Source organism: Boleophthalmus pectinirostris, unplaced genomic scaffold (assembly GCF_026225935.1).
Source record: "Boleophthalmus pectinirostris isolate CB_2022bp ecotype Guang Dong unplaced genomic scaffold, ASM2622593v1 HiC_scaffold_21, whole genome shotgun sequence".
NCBI lineage: Eukaryota > Metazoa > Chordata > Actinopteri > Gobiiformes > Gobiidae > Boleophthalmus > Boleophthalmus pectinirostris.
Window position 1 is genome coordinate 14,087,339 of NW_026571175.1, and position 17,704 is coordinate 14,105,042.

Genomic DNA, 17,704 nt, shown 5'->3' on the forward strand with positions numbered 1-17,704 from the left:
GGTTGTACCTTCTCTGCTGTAGTCTGTCATCCTTCCCAGTGCCACATGATGTTTATTTGGAATCCTGTTACAGTATATTACATCAGACAGAGATGTTTTCAGTTCCAGCAAATGTGTCCTCATTAAGCTTTTTATTAATGCACTTCTTCCATCTTTTCCATAAACTAGTTGAAAAACTGGTTGAATTGTGTCAAGTTACCAGTATTTACATTGACTTTTGGTTTAAAGTTCTTAAAATGCAAGCTATCCAGCCCCACCAAAATAAAACATTTTTAAAGTTATAAGCGTTTGACTTCATGAATTGATTTGAGTATCAGTTTATTTAATGTCTTTCAGGTGACAGGACAGAAATGGCCAGGCAAAAAAAGAATGCATGCTAGCCATGTGTTTTTTAAACCCCTCATTAAGTTAGGTTGCTAAGCCTGATTCATTTTTAATAAACTATTCGTTCATTATTAATCACGTATTTGTTCATGCTTAATTACGGCTAATTAGGTGTAAGCGAAATTTCACTGTGCAGCGTAACCATGAATCTATTAAAAAATGGAGCCTAACACAGATTTAACCTAATTGACTATTTCAATTAATCTGGACATTGTTTGCTTAATAATTGCAATGTTCTAAACCACTCAGTGCTACTCAGAAAGATTTTAACCCTAAGATTACTTGATAATGTTTTTGCCCCGTGTTTTTTTTTTTTTTTTACAGTCGTCGACACTGTATTCGTAACCGGAAGCTGTCTGTGTTGACGCAGTGTATCAGTTTCCTGTTTACGGGCGGGAAGAGCGAAACACGCTCGGAGATCTGCAGCCGAGGGCACCACATTTGTTTAAATCTGACTCAGAGCCATGCCGTGCAGCCTGTACTGACGCGCTGGACCTTAGCACATCCACTGGGACATACTTAGCGGGACGTTTGAAAAGTGCTGGGTGTTTTGGAGCTCCCGGAGCAGATGGACGAGCCTCCCGCAGAGACAGGCGGCGGTGGCGGAGGCGCTGCGGCGGAGGGCCCCGTGGTGCAGGTGGATCAGGTCTGTTTACCGAGCGGCGCTGTCCCTTTACGGCTCCTGGAGTGGAAAGTCAAACCCGGCTCTCTGATCAACGTGGACTCTGTGCTGGCTCTGGCTGTCCCCATTGCCCAAGAGAAGGACGCAGAGGGTGTCAGGCTCCCAGAGAAGAAGGTGAAGGCAGACCGTGCAGGAGTAGTGAAGGAGCTGTGCTGTCAAGTTGGACAAGTCCTTCCTCCCGGGTAAGTGCGCGCAGAAGCCGCGGGTGCAGGCGCGCTGTGCGGGGCTGTGTACATTCTGCACATGGCACTTGTGTTTATGTCCAAGCTCCGGCAGCAGCTTGCACTCACAAACCTCTGCACTGAGCTAACAGCTCCCAGATAGCGTTAGCTTGTGTGCTAGCATCAGAATTTACAGCTGTCAAGTCAATCAGAATAAACAAGCTCGCTTTTCTACTGCCTTCATAATAAAACCCACGTCCCATTTACAATAACTTAACAGTATCCGGCTTGTTGTATTGAAACACACCTACTGTACTGTACAGTACGTCTAAATGTTCTAAATACAGCATCTAACAAGTAAGTGGTGAAACGTGTCGTGTTGAGCGGCACGACGCTTTTACTGTGAAGCGCAGCTCGGTTTGTTTTCTGCGCTGCTCGTAGATCTGCGCTGGGCGACAGGCGCATTGACAGTTTTTTGGAGATTAACGAGTTGTACTGTGGTCAGTGGTTGAAGATCTGTAGGGAAGCCTCAAAAGAATTTGTCCTTAAGCTACTTCTGTTGATGTTTTTGGTGACTAAAACCTAAAACTAATCCCTGATGCATTCTTGCTTGTCTAAATCTGTCAAACTGACGCAGTAGTTAATTCCCAGTTTTGATACAAGAACGTGTCGACGTCTGTTGCCGTAGCGTTAAAATTAAAATGAGAAGATTTACTACCAGTGTTATTGTGGCCTATTTTAAATGAACTTTTGTGCACAGCAGCAGTACATAAACTGTATTTAACATGAACTGGTAAACTAAGTGAAGTGTAATCAAAATTATTGTTTGTGTATTTAGTATAGCATATAGACATAAGACATTAAGTAAAATGCGTCCTTAACGGATTGTACACTGTAAAACAGTAGAATTACTGTAGCAATAATCATATTTTTGTTTTGTTGTTGTTGTTTTCCCACAGTGGTGTTATTGTCAAAATAGAGGAATGCAGTCATCCCATAGTAATGAAAGGGTTGTGTGCCGAATGTGGCCAGGACTTGACACAGTAAGTTAACACAAATCTGTTTCTTGATGAAATATTACTCATTTGGAGCCACTTGGATATGGCTGCATGTTGCATTTATGCCAGTAGATGGCAGTACACTGTAAGAAACCAACTCTATATATTTATATATATTTTTTGCATTTAAAATGTTATATGCTTTTTGACACCATCAGCTTTATGTATAGAGCATCAACACAGTGATTCATGACTTGTTTTCTATTGAGCAATTGCAATATATAGTTTACTTCAGTTCAGTCCTCTTGGGGGGAACATATTAATCTAATTTTATCACTAAACCTAGTTATTGTTGTAGATTACTATATTTCTGTAGTCTGTACAACCCTACAATGCTGTCTGCTAGATGTATCTGTCTATAGCCATTAGCTAAGATAGTGCTGCTGAATGCTTGTGGTGAATATATCGTTGTGTGTGTCTTCCACAAATAAATACATGCACATTTCTATATTTAAATCTTTTTTAAAATTAAAAAGTGTTGTATATTAAAACATAATTTATTTTATAAATGTTTTTTGTGCTTATTGTTTTTGCCAGGCTACAGAGCGCAAATGGGAAACAGCAAGCTCCCATCTCCACAGCAACAGTCTCCATGGTGCACAGTGTTCCTGAGTTGATGGTCAGCTCTGAGGTGAGTCATGGGATGAAGGTATCTAAGAGCCTATACAAGAAGATATGGTGCCTATCCCCTGTACTTTTGAAATTACTATGTTGTGTATGCATGTTAATGTTGACCTTTGACCCCAGCAAGCAGAGCAGCTTGGGAGAGAAGACCAGCAAAGACTCCATCGAAACAAGAAGCTGGTTCTGATGGTGGATTTAGACCAAACGTTAATCCACACAACGGAACAGCACTGCCACAGAATGTCCAATAAGGTACTATTAGAAGACATTTTCACTCTGGATTGTAGTAAAAATTTTATTGTAAAGTATAGTAGTAAAAATTTTATTGTAAAGTATAGAGTTTATAACATTTTTTAGGGATGCAACAAAACAAAAAGGTGTAGCATGAACAGACACATAGACAATTGCAGAAATGTACAAATGCGCATGCAGCACTGTCCATGATGTTTTCAAGGATGCAAAAGGTGAATAATGTAACAATGCAATGTAATAATGGAACTGGTGAAGGGGCTGCCACCGGCTTATCTCCATGTAGATTTAATTGCTTAACTTGGAATGTTTCACAGTATGGCATTAGTCTTATCTATATTACATTTATTTAATTATTGCTAAAAAATACCTTTAAGAAAATGCATCACCTGCTTGTCTCCAGGGAGAGTGATAGAAGTGAATACAAATATACAAACATAACTGCAACACTGTTCTTTTCCTTAGGGCATTTTCCACTTCCAGCTCGGACGAGGGGAACCCATGCTCCACACCAGGTTACGTCCTCACTGTAAGGAGTTCTTGGAGAAAATTGCCAAACTGTATGAACTCCACGTCTTCACATTCGGGAGCCGACTTTATGCGCACACAATTGCAGGTACAAGCCTAGTTTTTAGCCCCAAGCATCAAGCAAATTTAAATTATTTATGAGAATTAATTTTTTTAATAAAGACAAATGGTTTGTGTTAGATATTTTTGATTCTCTCACCACTGTTCTGGATTCCTAATGCCTGTGCATACTCTACTGCAGAGTATTTAAAAATACACAATCTCTAAATTGGCAATCTAATGGGAAATGTGTAATAGAGTACCTCTTTTTGCACATCCCCTTTGTGTCCATAAGGGGGTGATGTTTGCCAGTAAGATGGTATCCTGTGACTGTAGTGCAGTTTGCTTGCTTTGCTTAGTTTTTTTTTTGTTTTTTTTGGGGGGGGGTTAGATTTGCTTTCCTCTGCTTCACCGTCTCAAGTTAAACTGACAATAGAGTGGAATAATGTAAATTTGCAAAGGCAGTATGGGCGATTGAAGCTTATTGATGTTTTTATTTTCTGAATTCCACACACACTCTATTCACTCTGTATATTAGCAGGGCAGCTCTAATCCTGCACAGCACTGCCTCCATAGAAAGTGATAAATGTTTAATGCATTCTGAATTGGATTTTACTACTTGGCCTTCATCTGGGAGGTCGGCTGGTTTCACGGCAGCCGTCCAACTATTGACATTTTATTCTGTAGTGGTTCAAGAAGCCTGTGCGAGGCATCCCCACAACCTGTACTCTAGGTCTCCGTTCAAAATGGGAAAGTTTGCTCTTAGAAGTTTAGGCTTTGATAGCACCATGTTGCGTTCATATGCTGTCGGTACTATTGATTTTAACTTGTGTTGAATGAGAGGTTTAGGAACGATATTTGTGAACAAAAATGTGAGGAGCAAAGCAAATAAGTCAATATTGTTGTTTTTGTGTCATTTTCTCAGCCTTATCAATAGACCGAGAGCAATACTGGCAATTATAACAATTTTTTAAACCATGTATTGAGGCCTGGCTTTTTCCTAAAGCACTGTATTTAATGTCTCACCGAGAGACAGAAAGCAAAAGCTTATAGATGTCAGACATTACTGCAACCATTATCTATTTGCCTGTGCCTTAAGCACAAACTTCAATTTACCAAGAGTAACCAAATGTCAAGGAACAATATCACATATGTAATTTCTTCCATTATGTAGATAGCAGTATTCAGTGGTTCATTCATTTAAACCACTTGCAGCGTGCGTACCCCTCTGAATGAAGACTGACACATGAACTGGTGATTTTTAGATTTAATGGAAATAAATCCTCCAATCTGCCATAAGAGCTAAAAAGAATACAAAATATAAGGTGTAAATACGCATACACAAAAATCAACCCAAGTGTGATTATTATTTATATTCATCTTGACAAAGTCAACCAACAACGATAACAGCTAGAGACACAAAGTTATTCAAAAGAAATATTTAAATCAATAACATACCTTTGTGCCTCTTCAGAGGGGAAGCTAAACAAAGACATAGAAAATACCAAAAAATATATGTGTATACATTTGCTCCGTATAATGTTTTTCTGTTCTCGTTGTCAAGGTAATTAAATGAAAATAAACCCTTCAAAATAAAAGCGATAAACATAAAGGCGCAAGTTAATGGTTAACAACAGAAAATAGTGCAATATAAAAATGAAATAATAATTAAAAGATGTCACAAGAGGTCTTAAGACAAATTATACTATAGGTTATTTACAGCACATTATCTGCATAGAAATTTCTATGACGTCATGTGGCATGATAATAGCATTATACTAAAAAAATTCAGAATAAAACACTACTGTTTTGTAAATTACTGTACAATATGTAAAAGTAATGTCATGTATTTCTTGCCCATATGTAACATTTCATGTTTGTAGGCTTCTTGGATCCTGAAAAAAAACTGTTCTCTCATCGGATCCTGTCCAGAGATGAGTGCATTGATCCTTTCTCGAAGACGGGAAATCTTAGGTGAGAATGGCTTTTTGTCTCTGTACAGTTCTGACGCAGTCAAAGATACACTCTGCTCCCACACTGAAAGACATCAGTGTTCCTTGTATCCAAATGCCACCTCATTATGTTTTCCTGGAAGGTTATTAAGGGACAATTGGCACAGTTGATCATATGAGCTGTTGGCAGCACAGAATCCCTCCAAATGATTCCTTTGCTTCTCCAACCGTTTGTACTGCGGACAATCTGTCTCTATCATCTCTGAGCACAGAAGGAGGTGTCTGTCTGTGCAGTGTGAATGGATACATCTGACATCTCTTTAAAAAAATAGTAGAATAATGCAGTATGTTTCATTTTCTCTGGGCAGAAATCTGTTCCCATGTGGAGACTCAATGGTGTGTATCATCGATGACCGTGAGGATGTGTGGAAGTTTGCACCTAACCTCATCACTGTGAAGAAATATACCTACTTCCAGGGCACAGGGGACATCAATGCCCCCCCTGGCTCTCGGGAGGCTCAGATGGCCAAGAAAGGTACATTCATAAACAATACACATACAGATGACAATATGAATAATTTTTAAACTTGCTAGAAGTTTGAGTAACTTTTACTAACTTGGTGCCAATCTTAAGGTATGAAAACCACTAAGTAAGTTTCTTTGTCTTGAGTTTTCTCCAACATTCCATGGCCTTTTCTTAGAATAATTTCTTATGCCAGTGCCAGGCCAAAGTGATTTGAACACAGTGTTTCTATCACCTCTCACTCACAAGCAGCTCATAAAGTCTAGGTTTCAACAAGGCCAATATCTAACACTGGCTTTATTCTGACTGGAATCTAAATCCTTAAAAGTTAAGCCAAAAACATTTAACACAATTTATTCCTCATATTGAAGTTTTGACTTTATTTCCTCTAATTAAAAATCCCTTTCAATACTAATTTACCATGAACATAAACTATACAGACTTTTAACATTGCCTTCCACAAAAATGTATATGACAGACACAAGCTGTTTATTAACCATTATGAATTTTTATTATTCATGTGTAACAATATTTTTTAGTTACATGAACAGTGCATGCACAGTATATAACATATACATAACATATAGATAACATATACAACTGTATCTGGGTCATATCTTTATGTTCATGTAATGGCAATAATGTTAAATGTTTTAAAGGTCTTATATTACATAAAATTGATATTTTTGAGCTAAGCCATGTTATAATGTTACCTTATCAAAAACATACCTGGAGTTGTATTTTGTTTCTTTTACGGTTTGAAAGTCTGCAGCAATTGAGGGAGGACACCACAGCAGCTCGTTTTAACCCCCGTACAGGAATTTGTTATAAAAATATGGATAGTGATGGTCCTGGCAGCGGGGTCGCGTGGAGGCATTGCAGTGTGGCAGGCCCGAAGGATGGGGACAAAGCAGGAGGAGGGGGGAAAGCATGTACTCGACCCTGGCTTTATAGTCCCCTGGTGATTGGTGGGCGGAGTCAGCAGGCAGGGCAGTGGAGGGAGGCAAAAACACCTGGAGGGAAAGGAGAGTGGCAGGAAGGGGCAGGGCAGAGAATGGCCTGGGCGTGGAGCGGCCAGAACAGGAGCGGTGCCTGTCACCTGCTCAAATGCCTGCTGACAAACAGGAGACCAAACATATTTGACATGTTTAGATCAGTTAATCGGGCCACAACAGATGAAAAGTTATGACAGTAGTAGCCCACAAGGCCAAGAAAATGCATTAGTTCCTTTTTTGTAGTTGCTCAACCGCTTGAACTTTTGCTGCCAGGGTCAGACTTGACCCTGGCCTATGAGGTCACAGTCATCCTTGCAAACTCAGACTTTGCAAGGTTGACTATGAGCTTTGCCCCTGCCAAAGAATGAAAAGCTCCCGAATGCACTCCCATGACTCTCCCACGTGTCAGAATACACTACAACGTCGTCTAGGTAGACTGCACAGCCCGGCATTTCCCCAACAACCCGATTCTTTTGAGGTTGAAAGGTCGCAGGTGCATTCCTAAGACCAAACGGCATTACTGTATAAGAATACAACCCAGTAAGAGTAACAATGGCGGCTATCTCACGCTCAAGGTGAAAGTGGCACCTGCCAGTACCCTATCAAACGAATCTCGGACGAGCCCCCACTGGTTATGGCCCTGGCTTGAAAGACTGCAACAAATGAGGGAGGACACAACAACGGTGGCATTTTAACCCCCGTATGGGCATTTATTTAAAAAATATAGATAGTGACGGTGTGGTGCCGTGCTCTATAGTCCCGCGCTTTATAGTCCCGCGGTGACAGCAGGCAGGGCAGCGGAGGGAGGCGAAGACACCTGGAGGGAAAGGAGAGTGGCAGGAAGGGGCAGGGCAGAGCACGGCCTGTTCCATAAGACTTTCATTCACACAGGTTTGAGTAATACTTTATTACTTGTCTACAAGTCCAAAGCTCACCTTGTTATGTCACGAAGATGCACTTTTTAAGTTAACAGCTACCTTTTACCTTAGAGATTGGCAATTCTAGGGTTGAAATTATCCAAATAATTCTAGTGAAGGTGTATCGAATTTAAAACACAATGGAGCACTTTCTGTGTTACCGTCACATCACAGTGTTTTCTCTTTAAGCGAGGAACTAAATATGTAGTGTTTGTTTGTTAAACATGTGTGAATAAAACAAAATGATATCCCCTAGTATGTTTCTGATGAGAAAACAGCATTAGATTAGAAAATAGTGTAATATGGGCCCTTTAAATGTATATAGCCACTGTGTATTGTATTTTGCTGTATACACCCTTAAAAGACTGAACATTAGCTGACAAGTAAATGCACAAATAGGAGGTGATCCTAAAGAGCACTGACCATCCCACCTTTGGCCTGCTACCGATGATGGACCTCCCATTGCTCCATCATTAAAGCTGGTTGTTAGGAGCCAGCAACTATGTCTCTGGCCCACCCACTCTAAATCATTGCCATCAATTAGCCAACACCCGCTGTTCCCTTTAACTACTACAGAATCTATCAGTGTTTCCAGGCACCACTCAAATTATTGTTATTTCAAGTGTTCACTTTACATTTAGGGCAATGATCAGAACAGGAACCAGCATTTAAGTCTCATTATACCAGGGCATTTTTTGTAATTTAGAGTAATTTTCTATTTTAGGGAATTGAAAGACTGGATAGTTTTCTATCTGCTTTTTGGACACTAACTGACCTTATTAAAATGACCAACCTTTCAAAACAGATTGTGCAATATTATTTAGAGGATATTGTTTGCTTTTGTGGGAGAGGCTTGTATTTTGGCCGATGACAGCAACAGCCAGTTTGATATGAATGTCCTGGTGTTTTTTACATTTGACAACCAACTGCTAATTTATATTACTGGAGGAACTTCTCCTTTTACCAAACATAAGGGTGGTCAGTGGTCAATATTTTTGTTACAATAGGTTGATGTACATCTGTCGGCATCACTATGTTTGTTTTAGTTTGCTTGGACACTGCACCAGTGGCTTTCATATAAACCCCAATGCTGCTCTCTCTGTCACTGGTCTGACAGCTGCTGGGCGAATTTGAACCTTACAGTAGGGATATGTAAAGATGGATTCTTGAGAATTTGTGCCAAAAATAAAAATAAATAAATAAGTAATAAAAATAATGAATCCAGTTAGTATATTTTTCTCTGCCAGATGCTAAAGCTGTAAGCTGCTTCTGAGAATTTACACTTAATTGTAATTGGTAAAATCTCTCACTTAGAGCATGAGGGTGGCTGATCAATTGAAGGAGAGAGTGGAGACATGTGTCTGTGTCTGAGCTCAGAGCTGCATTAAATAGAGAAGCACTGAATTACGATATCTTGATATTACGATATCAAGATAGCATATAATCACATGATCAAATCACTGTTAGATTTTTCGTAATTGCCCAGCTCCTTTTGAACCATAATAAATCTTTTTCTCGTCTCTTACAGGAGGCCCATTGAGTCGTCTGATTGAGAGTGGCGAACCTTCAGGGTTGGCAGATGAACAAAACAATGGCCTCAGAAGAAAAACAAAGGATCACGGCAAGGAGGAATCTACAAGTTCAACTCAGGGAAAAACCACAAACGAACTGACACATCCACCTGCCGCTGGAGGAGACGTTTCAGAAGCTCAGGGTAAAGAACTAGGGACTGAAGTAAGCAGTTTAACAGAGAACAAGGAGGACGATGAAAGGACACTTGTCTCTAAGAATACCAACGCCAACTCATCAGCACCTGACCACAAAGCAAATAATCTGGATTTTGACCTTTCCAGTGATAGTGACAGTGACTCAATATCAGACAAACCTCTCAAAACAGACAGTGACAGTGAAGGCAATGTGACAAAAGACAGAAATTCTAAACAGGAATTAGAAGAGACTGCAAAGGAAGGTGAGATTAAAGCTGGGAATAGTTCAGAGGGTGTGGCACTTCCAGACACAAACTTGGACAATGGCTGCTCTGATAAACAAGAACCCGAAACGGAATCTCAAAATAGTGAACAGTCAGGCGTCACCACAGGGGAAGAGATTTTAGACCACAACATGGAGGATGAGGAGGAAGAAGACATTGACCAGGACGATCACTTGATATACTTAGAGGAGGTTCTAGAGAGGATCCACGCAGAATACTTCACTCGCTATGACCGCTACCTGAAAAAGGAAGTCCCAGAAACGCCGGACATTCGGAAGATTGTACCGGAGCTGAAAGGCAAAACTCTGGAGGGAACAACACTGGTGTTCAGTGGGCTGTACCCAACCAACTATCCGATGGAGAGGACTAGGGAGTATTACCACGCCAAAGCACTGGGGGCGAACATCGGCAAGAGCCTCATCTTCAAAGCTCAGGATCCAAACCGAACAACGCACCTCATCGCAGCACGGGCAGGTATGTATTGCAAGAGCCAACAATGTATGACTTCTGGTTTTAAAATGGATAACACCACTAGAGTTCTGATTAGCCATAACATGAGTTTGTACCCTTATGTTTCTTAAATTATCACATTTAAATAGTAACATTTGCATAACTCTTTTCTACCTTTAAGGCACTAAAAGCATTTTACATCAAGGAACCCCTACTCACCCATTCACACACATTCATACACCAGTATAAGCAGACACTGGGGGAGAGTCACTTTACCGGTGTCTTGCCCAGGAACACACAACAATAGTAACTGATGGATCAATTCCTCAATCTGTGGGTCAGTGAATCTGACTTCTCAGCTAGCTATGCACAATAGTAAAAAGGGTGGTAATATTATTAAATTAAAAAAAGTTTACATTCTCAGCAGGATGCGCTGGGTACAACATCTGGCATGGGTTTTCTCAAATAGTGTTTAAAATATTCTAGGTTTGCCCAATCATAATGTTATAAAAATCAACCTCCCTTCAAAAACAAGCTTGTGCTGTGAGGCTCTGCCCCACTGTGAGGAAGATGTGGCAATCACTCAATCCTTAATATTCAGCTTCACAGAAAATCCACCAGAATCACCAGCATCTCACAGTGTCCGTAAAAAACTGCAAAGACAGCTGGATATATTTTTAAACAGGGCCTAGATGGCAACAAAAATATACAATGTAGAAGTCAAGAAGTATTTCAGATTCTCCTTTCCATTCACCATCCATAATATACTGTACTATACTTCACTTTAGAGTAGGTGTATGTTCTGCAGAAGTAAAAATAACCATCTCAAAAGTACAAACAATATAGAGGCATGAGTCAACTTTTTCCCAACAGCCCCCCGAGCCATTGCACAGCTCACATACCCTAGGCTAATGAGCACAGGCATTCAGATTGGTGTCATTGAGTTGGACATCAATAAGCTTTGTATGAGCAGAAAGCCCACTCTCAGTGGACTGGCCCAAACAACGCAAGACTGTGTGGGCTTTGAGAACTATCGAGCTAGCACAAAAGTAAGGACAGTTCCATAGACATTTCTCCACTCGTGTAGTAAAATTGACCAAGCAATTATTTTCCAGAATAAGGAGCATTGATTCAGCAAACACAGCTTGTTTGTTTTTCTTATAACCTTTGATCCTATGTGGAAAATCAAGTTTTATATTTGGAATCAACAAAACTAAGCTTAGTGGAAATCATTCAGGTGTTATTATAGATTCTGTTGATCCTAACAGTCACTAATGGTCAATGCTTTCCTATCATATATTTCCATGAACAAATGGCAGGTGATTTGGCTTGCACATTTAAAGCACTTTTGAACAGTAAATTCACAATAGGCAGCTGGCTACACCGGTGAGAGGGACATTCGGCAAAACCATTTCCGCTTCTACTCAACTACTCAAGACTATTCATTTATTTTGTAGGTGGACATTACATCAGTCTGTGGCATTAAATAAGTATTAATTAGTCTCCAAAATTAGCATTAACATTATCCCCAAAACACAAAGAGGTACCTTTGTAAACACAGTGTTCTCTGGTGAAGATTTCCCCACATTTGTAAAGTGCTTTAATGTGTTTTCAGTGACATCCACCTGCAGCTAACTGTCCACTTATTAGGTCATTAATTTGCCTTGCCATAAGATTTTGACTGACTAGTAAATTTAGGCATGCACATTGTAGTTTTAATAATAATATCAAAAAGAAATGTCACATTAATATTGATGTTGCTTTACTGCCATATAAGATTTCAAGTGATTTAAAATATCCAACATAATAATGATAAGAGAAATAATTCATATGTTTTGCTTTTTGGTGTCTATTTCTATTACCACTGTATTTTGTGGCTCAATGGGTACAGCTGGAGCATTTCTCTCTGAACTAAAAGATCTAAGAGTCAAGGTGGCAAAGGTGGGTAATCTGTACTGTGACTTTAGCCTGGTCATGTGCTGGCTATGGCTATTCCACACAGAAAAAAGTCAAGAAAACCATAACTGGTCAAATCTATTTTTGCTTGAACTTGTTGCTTCTCTCCCAGGCACAGAGAAGGTCCGGCAGGCACAGGCTTGTAAGCACCTCCATGTTGTGAACCCCGACTGGCTCTGGAGCTGCCTGGAGCGCTGGGAGAGAGTAGATGAGCGACTGTACCCTCTGAAGGAAGACTACTCCAAGATGCCAAGGTAATAAGGGCTCAGATGGAGAAAATATGTGTTAAAAATACATCTTATAATGAAAAGAAAAAAATAGTCTGAAATTGTGTGGTCTATAATAGCATTGATTCATGTGTATTATATCGAGAGAACCAATTTTCCTAAGGGGACAGTAAAGTGTACTTTAATCTTAATGTAGATGCATTTTGTGTAACTTTGGTGTAGGTTCCATTACCTGCATGTCTCAATGGGAATGATTTCTTTGCATGAAATGTTTCACAGTATCACATTAATAATGTATCTTAAATTTAATTTGTTACAGGTGTTCAAAAACACCTTGAAAAACAAACATTCTTATTTGTATGCAGGGTTGCATCACCTCCTTGCGTTGCTTCTCTCATTGCAAATATATACATTTAATGCCATACTGTAAAACATTTCAAAGTCTTCACCAGAAAAGTTTCACAGTATATCTTTAAAGAAAACCAGTCATCTATCAGTTACATTACCTACATTATTACATTACTACTACATTACCCTTTTCTCATAACAGGAGTAATAGTCCAGCAGCGTTCATAGATGCACAGGGCTCCGTCAAGCAGCCAGTCTTTCAGCCAATCCCTGTCCAGGCCAGAGCTCCACCCCCGCCCCCTGAGATCCGCACCTATGACTCGGTCACAGGGAAACTCATCCGCAGGGGTCCTCCAGCTGCACGGCCCTCACCCTACCTCCAAGCCTCACCGTCCGACCCTTCTACTCTCAGGTACAATTATAATTTATAGCTACTACTGGCTAAATCAGGATACCAACTCTTTTTATACATGTATCATGTCATATCAAGCGTATGATAAACAATACTTATGTTAAAGTAACAAATTTCTACAGGCTGTGTAACTCATTTGAAAACTTTGTCTTCACATTATGCAGGGTAATTGGGCACTGCAATCTTCTTAATGTATTTCTGAGCCTACCAAAACACCAATTTTATACAATTATAATTGTAAGTTAGAAACGTAACAATATACTTAATATTCTGGTATTGTATCGTCAGAAGTCTCACAATAATATCGTGGACCATCACAATACTGTATATCTAAGTTTCTTTGCTTCTATTCATTCTTTTCTTCCCAATTTCAGTGCAGACTACATGAAGAAATAACTGTTATTAAGCACTTTTAAAATTGAATTATTTAGATTATGACAGAATGAAAGGCTTGTTAAGGCATTTTAAAAGGAAAAAGTGTCATTCACAATTTTGTTAGCCTCCACAAAATATAAAGCATTATTTATGACTTAATGGAAGCATGCAAGTTTCATGGAATAAATTGCCATCCAGTGACAAGCACTTCCCTGGGAAGTCCAAAACACATTTTTGTTGTAGCAAAGATTCTGAACTGTTTATTTGCCTGATATTTACCTGTACCTGATTTTCAATAAATTTTTTTTCAAAGCTGCTAAATAATCAAAAAAAGAAAAAAAGAATTGTTTTATGCATTTTACGTAGCATTTTCTCAGGTAAAAAATAACACGGGCGTTTCTGAGAGGGACACCATTTTCCAACAAATCAAGCAGATTGGCCAACAATAGCCTGACACTATCTTTCTTGATTTTCTGTCATAGTGCATTTTCAAAATTGGAGAGCTATAAGGAAACAACTATCCCAGACATAGTTGTTTCTATGTTAAGTGGACAGTGCTAAAAAAGTTCATACTAAAAAAAAAGGTAAAAGGTTCCTCCTGACTGATGGTTTGAAATGGGCTACAGGATGTATTAATTCTGATGAATAAAACCATGTGAATGTGCTTCACAGGGGAAGCTCAGAAGACGAGCAGCCGGGGCCATCTCGTCGCGATCGGCAGCCAAGCATGTCTGAAACCATGCCTCTATACACACTGTGCAAGGAGGACCTGGACAGCATGGACAAAGAGGTGAGCTTCATTCAATATCTCCGTTATACCTGTACAGTTTTTTGTCTGTTTACGTTTTTGTACGTTTAGTTCTTCTGTCACACTGTAGAAATTGATTCAGACTAGTTTTTATTGTGCTAATCTTACAGGTGGTTGCTTCAGTATTGACTAACCATTTCCATATTGTTTATGGTCCGGTGCCCTCAAGCATGCATACAGTTGATTCAAGTGAGAGCTGAACTGTCGGACTATGCAGAATGGTTAATTTTTATCTATCAATAAAAATGTAGTTTGCTGCAGAATTCAGACTTTGAAAGAAGAAATTTGAATTATTATTTGTAGTTAATAATAGTCTTTATGGTTTATAGTTGGAAAATTAATATTGAAAGACAAATATTGAGTAATACGAAGGAAAACCTTTTTTCCTCATATCATCCTACCCTAATTAGAAATAAGTTGGAAACTTGGTGAACTGTTTGAACTCCTCAGTTGCAATTTTAAAACTGAAATTGTAGAATGCAGCTTTTCTAAGTTAAACAAGACTCACACATCACTTTTAAATAAGTCTATGGATTCTTATCTACACCTGGTACCTTGGTTGCTGTGAGGTGATTATTGCGTCTGAGATCTCTGTGCCTACTGCTCAGACAATTGCTCTTAATGGAGCCAACACAAGGGAAGTGTGTGGAGTGTATCCATGAGACGTGTCAAGTGCTTTCAGCAGGTGTTTTTCACAAGAAAAGACTTTGTAGGAGGTTCACTCAAGCTCCCACGTACAACAATGTACATGCTCATGCTGCTGACTAACGGGCTTCTCTCAAACTCTTTGCTTTAACCAGTCATACCAACACAACTGTTGCATTCTTTTGTTTAGTTTATTGTGATTAATGTTGTCATGTCAAATGTATTGATGCCCCTATACCAATCAATACTAATACTAGGACTGAAACTAGACACTAATTTGAACAACATCGATTCTGAAAAAACAGGACAAAATGTAACTTTTCTGAATAGGAATAGCTTTAGAAAAGTCTTGAGCTTTATCAGAACCTAGTATAATATAAGATATATTGAAGAAAGTTCTGTTAAAAGTTTTGTTATTTATTTATGCTGAAATGTTGTCTGTTGTAAAAAAAAACAAAAAACCAAAACAGCTCAACTCAACTTTATATCTAGAGCACTTTAAAAACAACAGAGTCAACCGAAATGCTGTACACAAACAGATAACAAACAGTGACAAATACAGTGACCGGTACAAGTAAAATACAATACAATACAATACAAGTAAAAAGTCAACACTCAAACTGTGTTAAAAGCCAAGGGGAAAAAAGTGAGTTTTTAGTAGGGACTTAAAAGTGAGTCGGTCAACCTCATGTGCAAAGAGAGCTGATTCCACAGTCTTGGAGTAGCCACTGTAAATACCTGATCTCCTCTCTGTTTTCTCCTGGTCTTTGGGACACAGAGGAGAGCCTGATCTGCTGACCTGAGTGCACGAGAGGGGGTATGAGGTACGAGCAGGTCAGACAGATTCTGAGGGGCCGTACCATGGAGACATTTAAAAGCAAATAAAAGAGAAAAAAAAACAAAGGAAAGGGTTTGCATGATCATATAATTTTACTTGTTTGATCATCCCAAGACCTTCAGAAAAATCGTGGCAGGTAAAAATCAGCATTCGAAAAATATGAACAAAATAGTTTGCCTCAAAATCAACGTTGTAATCTACTAAACTCTCTCACTGAGTTCTGTGTTAAAATGTGTATCATACAGTTAAGTGTAATTGCACAGGGTCACCATGTGTGTCATTGACCATGCTTGAAATGACACGCTGACTCTTTTGACCAAGGGAAAGCATTTTGGCTGCTGTACGAAGTCTGCTGAATGTAAGTAACTGTAGCTTCAGGCGCTGGGCTCTTCTCCGCTCAAATCTGTGAAGGAGTTGTGCAAATTATATCCCACTAAAATGACTGACCTAGAAATACTGCCAAAGCCAAAAGCAGTTTAGCACTTCACTCTTATTCATATTGGAGCTTCAAGGTGGAGGAAATTTACTTAGGAGAATCTTTTGAGAGGCTTATGCTAATGTCACTCTACCTGCATACTGTCGTTTGTGCCAAAGATAACAAGGATTCGGGTTAGGGTTGGGAGATATGGGAAAAAATAAAATAAAATCAATCATCTCGATTTTTGCTTTAATTTAATTTAGTCTTTTCAAAAACAGCTTTTAGTTTTGCTGTTTTGGCTGTGGACCTCTAAATTCAAATACCCCAGCCATATCATCGACGATTAGCCATGATTCATGATCTCTCCATCTTTTTATTTAATTGTTCATTGTTAATTGGTTATTATTATATGCATTATTGGATGTCTCAGCAGTATTGTTCAGTCAGTCAGCTTTATGTTGTCAATAGAACAACTGATGTTTGGCAAAATGGTGGAGTTGCCCAATCATGTCTGTTTCAGGCCTGTTTAGATTTCGCTGTTTCTAACTTTGTGATTGGGTAAATTTGATAAGTATCAGACGTTGGCAGTATCTTTTTTTTTTTTTTTAATGTTTTTATTAAGGTTTAGTTTGTGTTGTCTTGCCATCTACCATCTTGCCACTGAAAAATGTACTTACTTTTTGGTCCAAGCCAGTAACAAAGTGACTGGCATTGTTTTTTGCTAGTTTCTTCTTCTTCTTTTCTTCTTAAAGCGAAAAATACCTCTATTTCCTGTTTCTCTGATGACTTCTTATCGCCACAGGCATTGGCCTAGAGAGCTCAAATTTAAATCACAATTGTGTAATCCCGGCCTAAATCTAATGTATTATGAAATCTAATACAACTGAACACTATAGCACCCCCTACCATAGACATGTGATGTCAACCTTATCGGGTTTGAATGAAATTCACAAAGACTTCTCCAAAAAATAAGAACACTTTCACACACATACTTAGTCCGATCATGCTGAAATTTTAATCACTAATACATGATCTCACCCTGAATATAATATACTATAAAACATATGTCAAGTGTACACTATAGCACCTCCTACTATAGTTATTGAAATGGGACATAGAATGGAT

General features: G+C 39.0%; 1 protein-coding gene across 5 annotated transcripts in view; it reads left to right on the forward strand.

Moving 5' to 3' along the window:
• Positions 1-17,704, forward strand: part of ctdp1 (CTD (carboxy-terminal domain, RNA polymerase II, polypeptide A) phosphatase, subunit 1) — a 63,865-nt gene that overhangs the window by 936 nt on the left and 45,225 nt on the right. For 4 of the 5 annotated variants that reach the window (XM_020932643.2, XM_055156895.1, XM_055156892.1 and 1 more), the window contains exons 2-12: positions 709-1,248; positions 2,187-2,270; positions 2,823-2,916; positions 3,033-3,161; positions 3,624-3,774; positions 5,609-5,699; positions 6,046-6,212; positions 9,641-10,576; positions 12,621-12,762; positions 13,286-13,495; positions 14,543-14,660. In XM_020932643.2, the coding sequence (XP_020788302.2) occupies positions 953-1,248; positions 2,187-2,270; positions 2,823-2,916; positions 3,033-3,161; positions 3,624-3,774; positions 5,609-5,699; positions 6,046-6,212; positions 9,641-10,576; positions 12,621-12,762; positions 13,286-13,495; positions 14,543-14,660 (2,418 nt within the window). In that variant the 5' untranslated portion in view covers positions 709-952. Of the gene's footprint in view, positions 1-708; positions 1,249-1,726; positions 1,799-2,186; positions 2,271-2,822; positions 2,917-3,032; positions 3,162-3,623; positions 3,775-5,608; positions 5,700-6,045; positions 6,213-9,640; positions 10,577-12,620; positions 12,763-13,285; positions 13,496-14,542; positions 14,661-17,704 lie in introns of those variants that run through there. The other variant, XM_055156896.1, reaches the window with a different exon arrangement.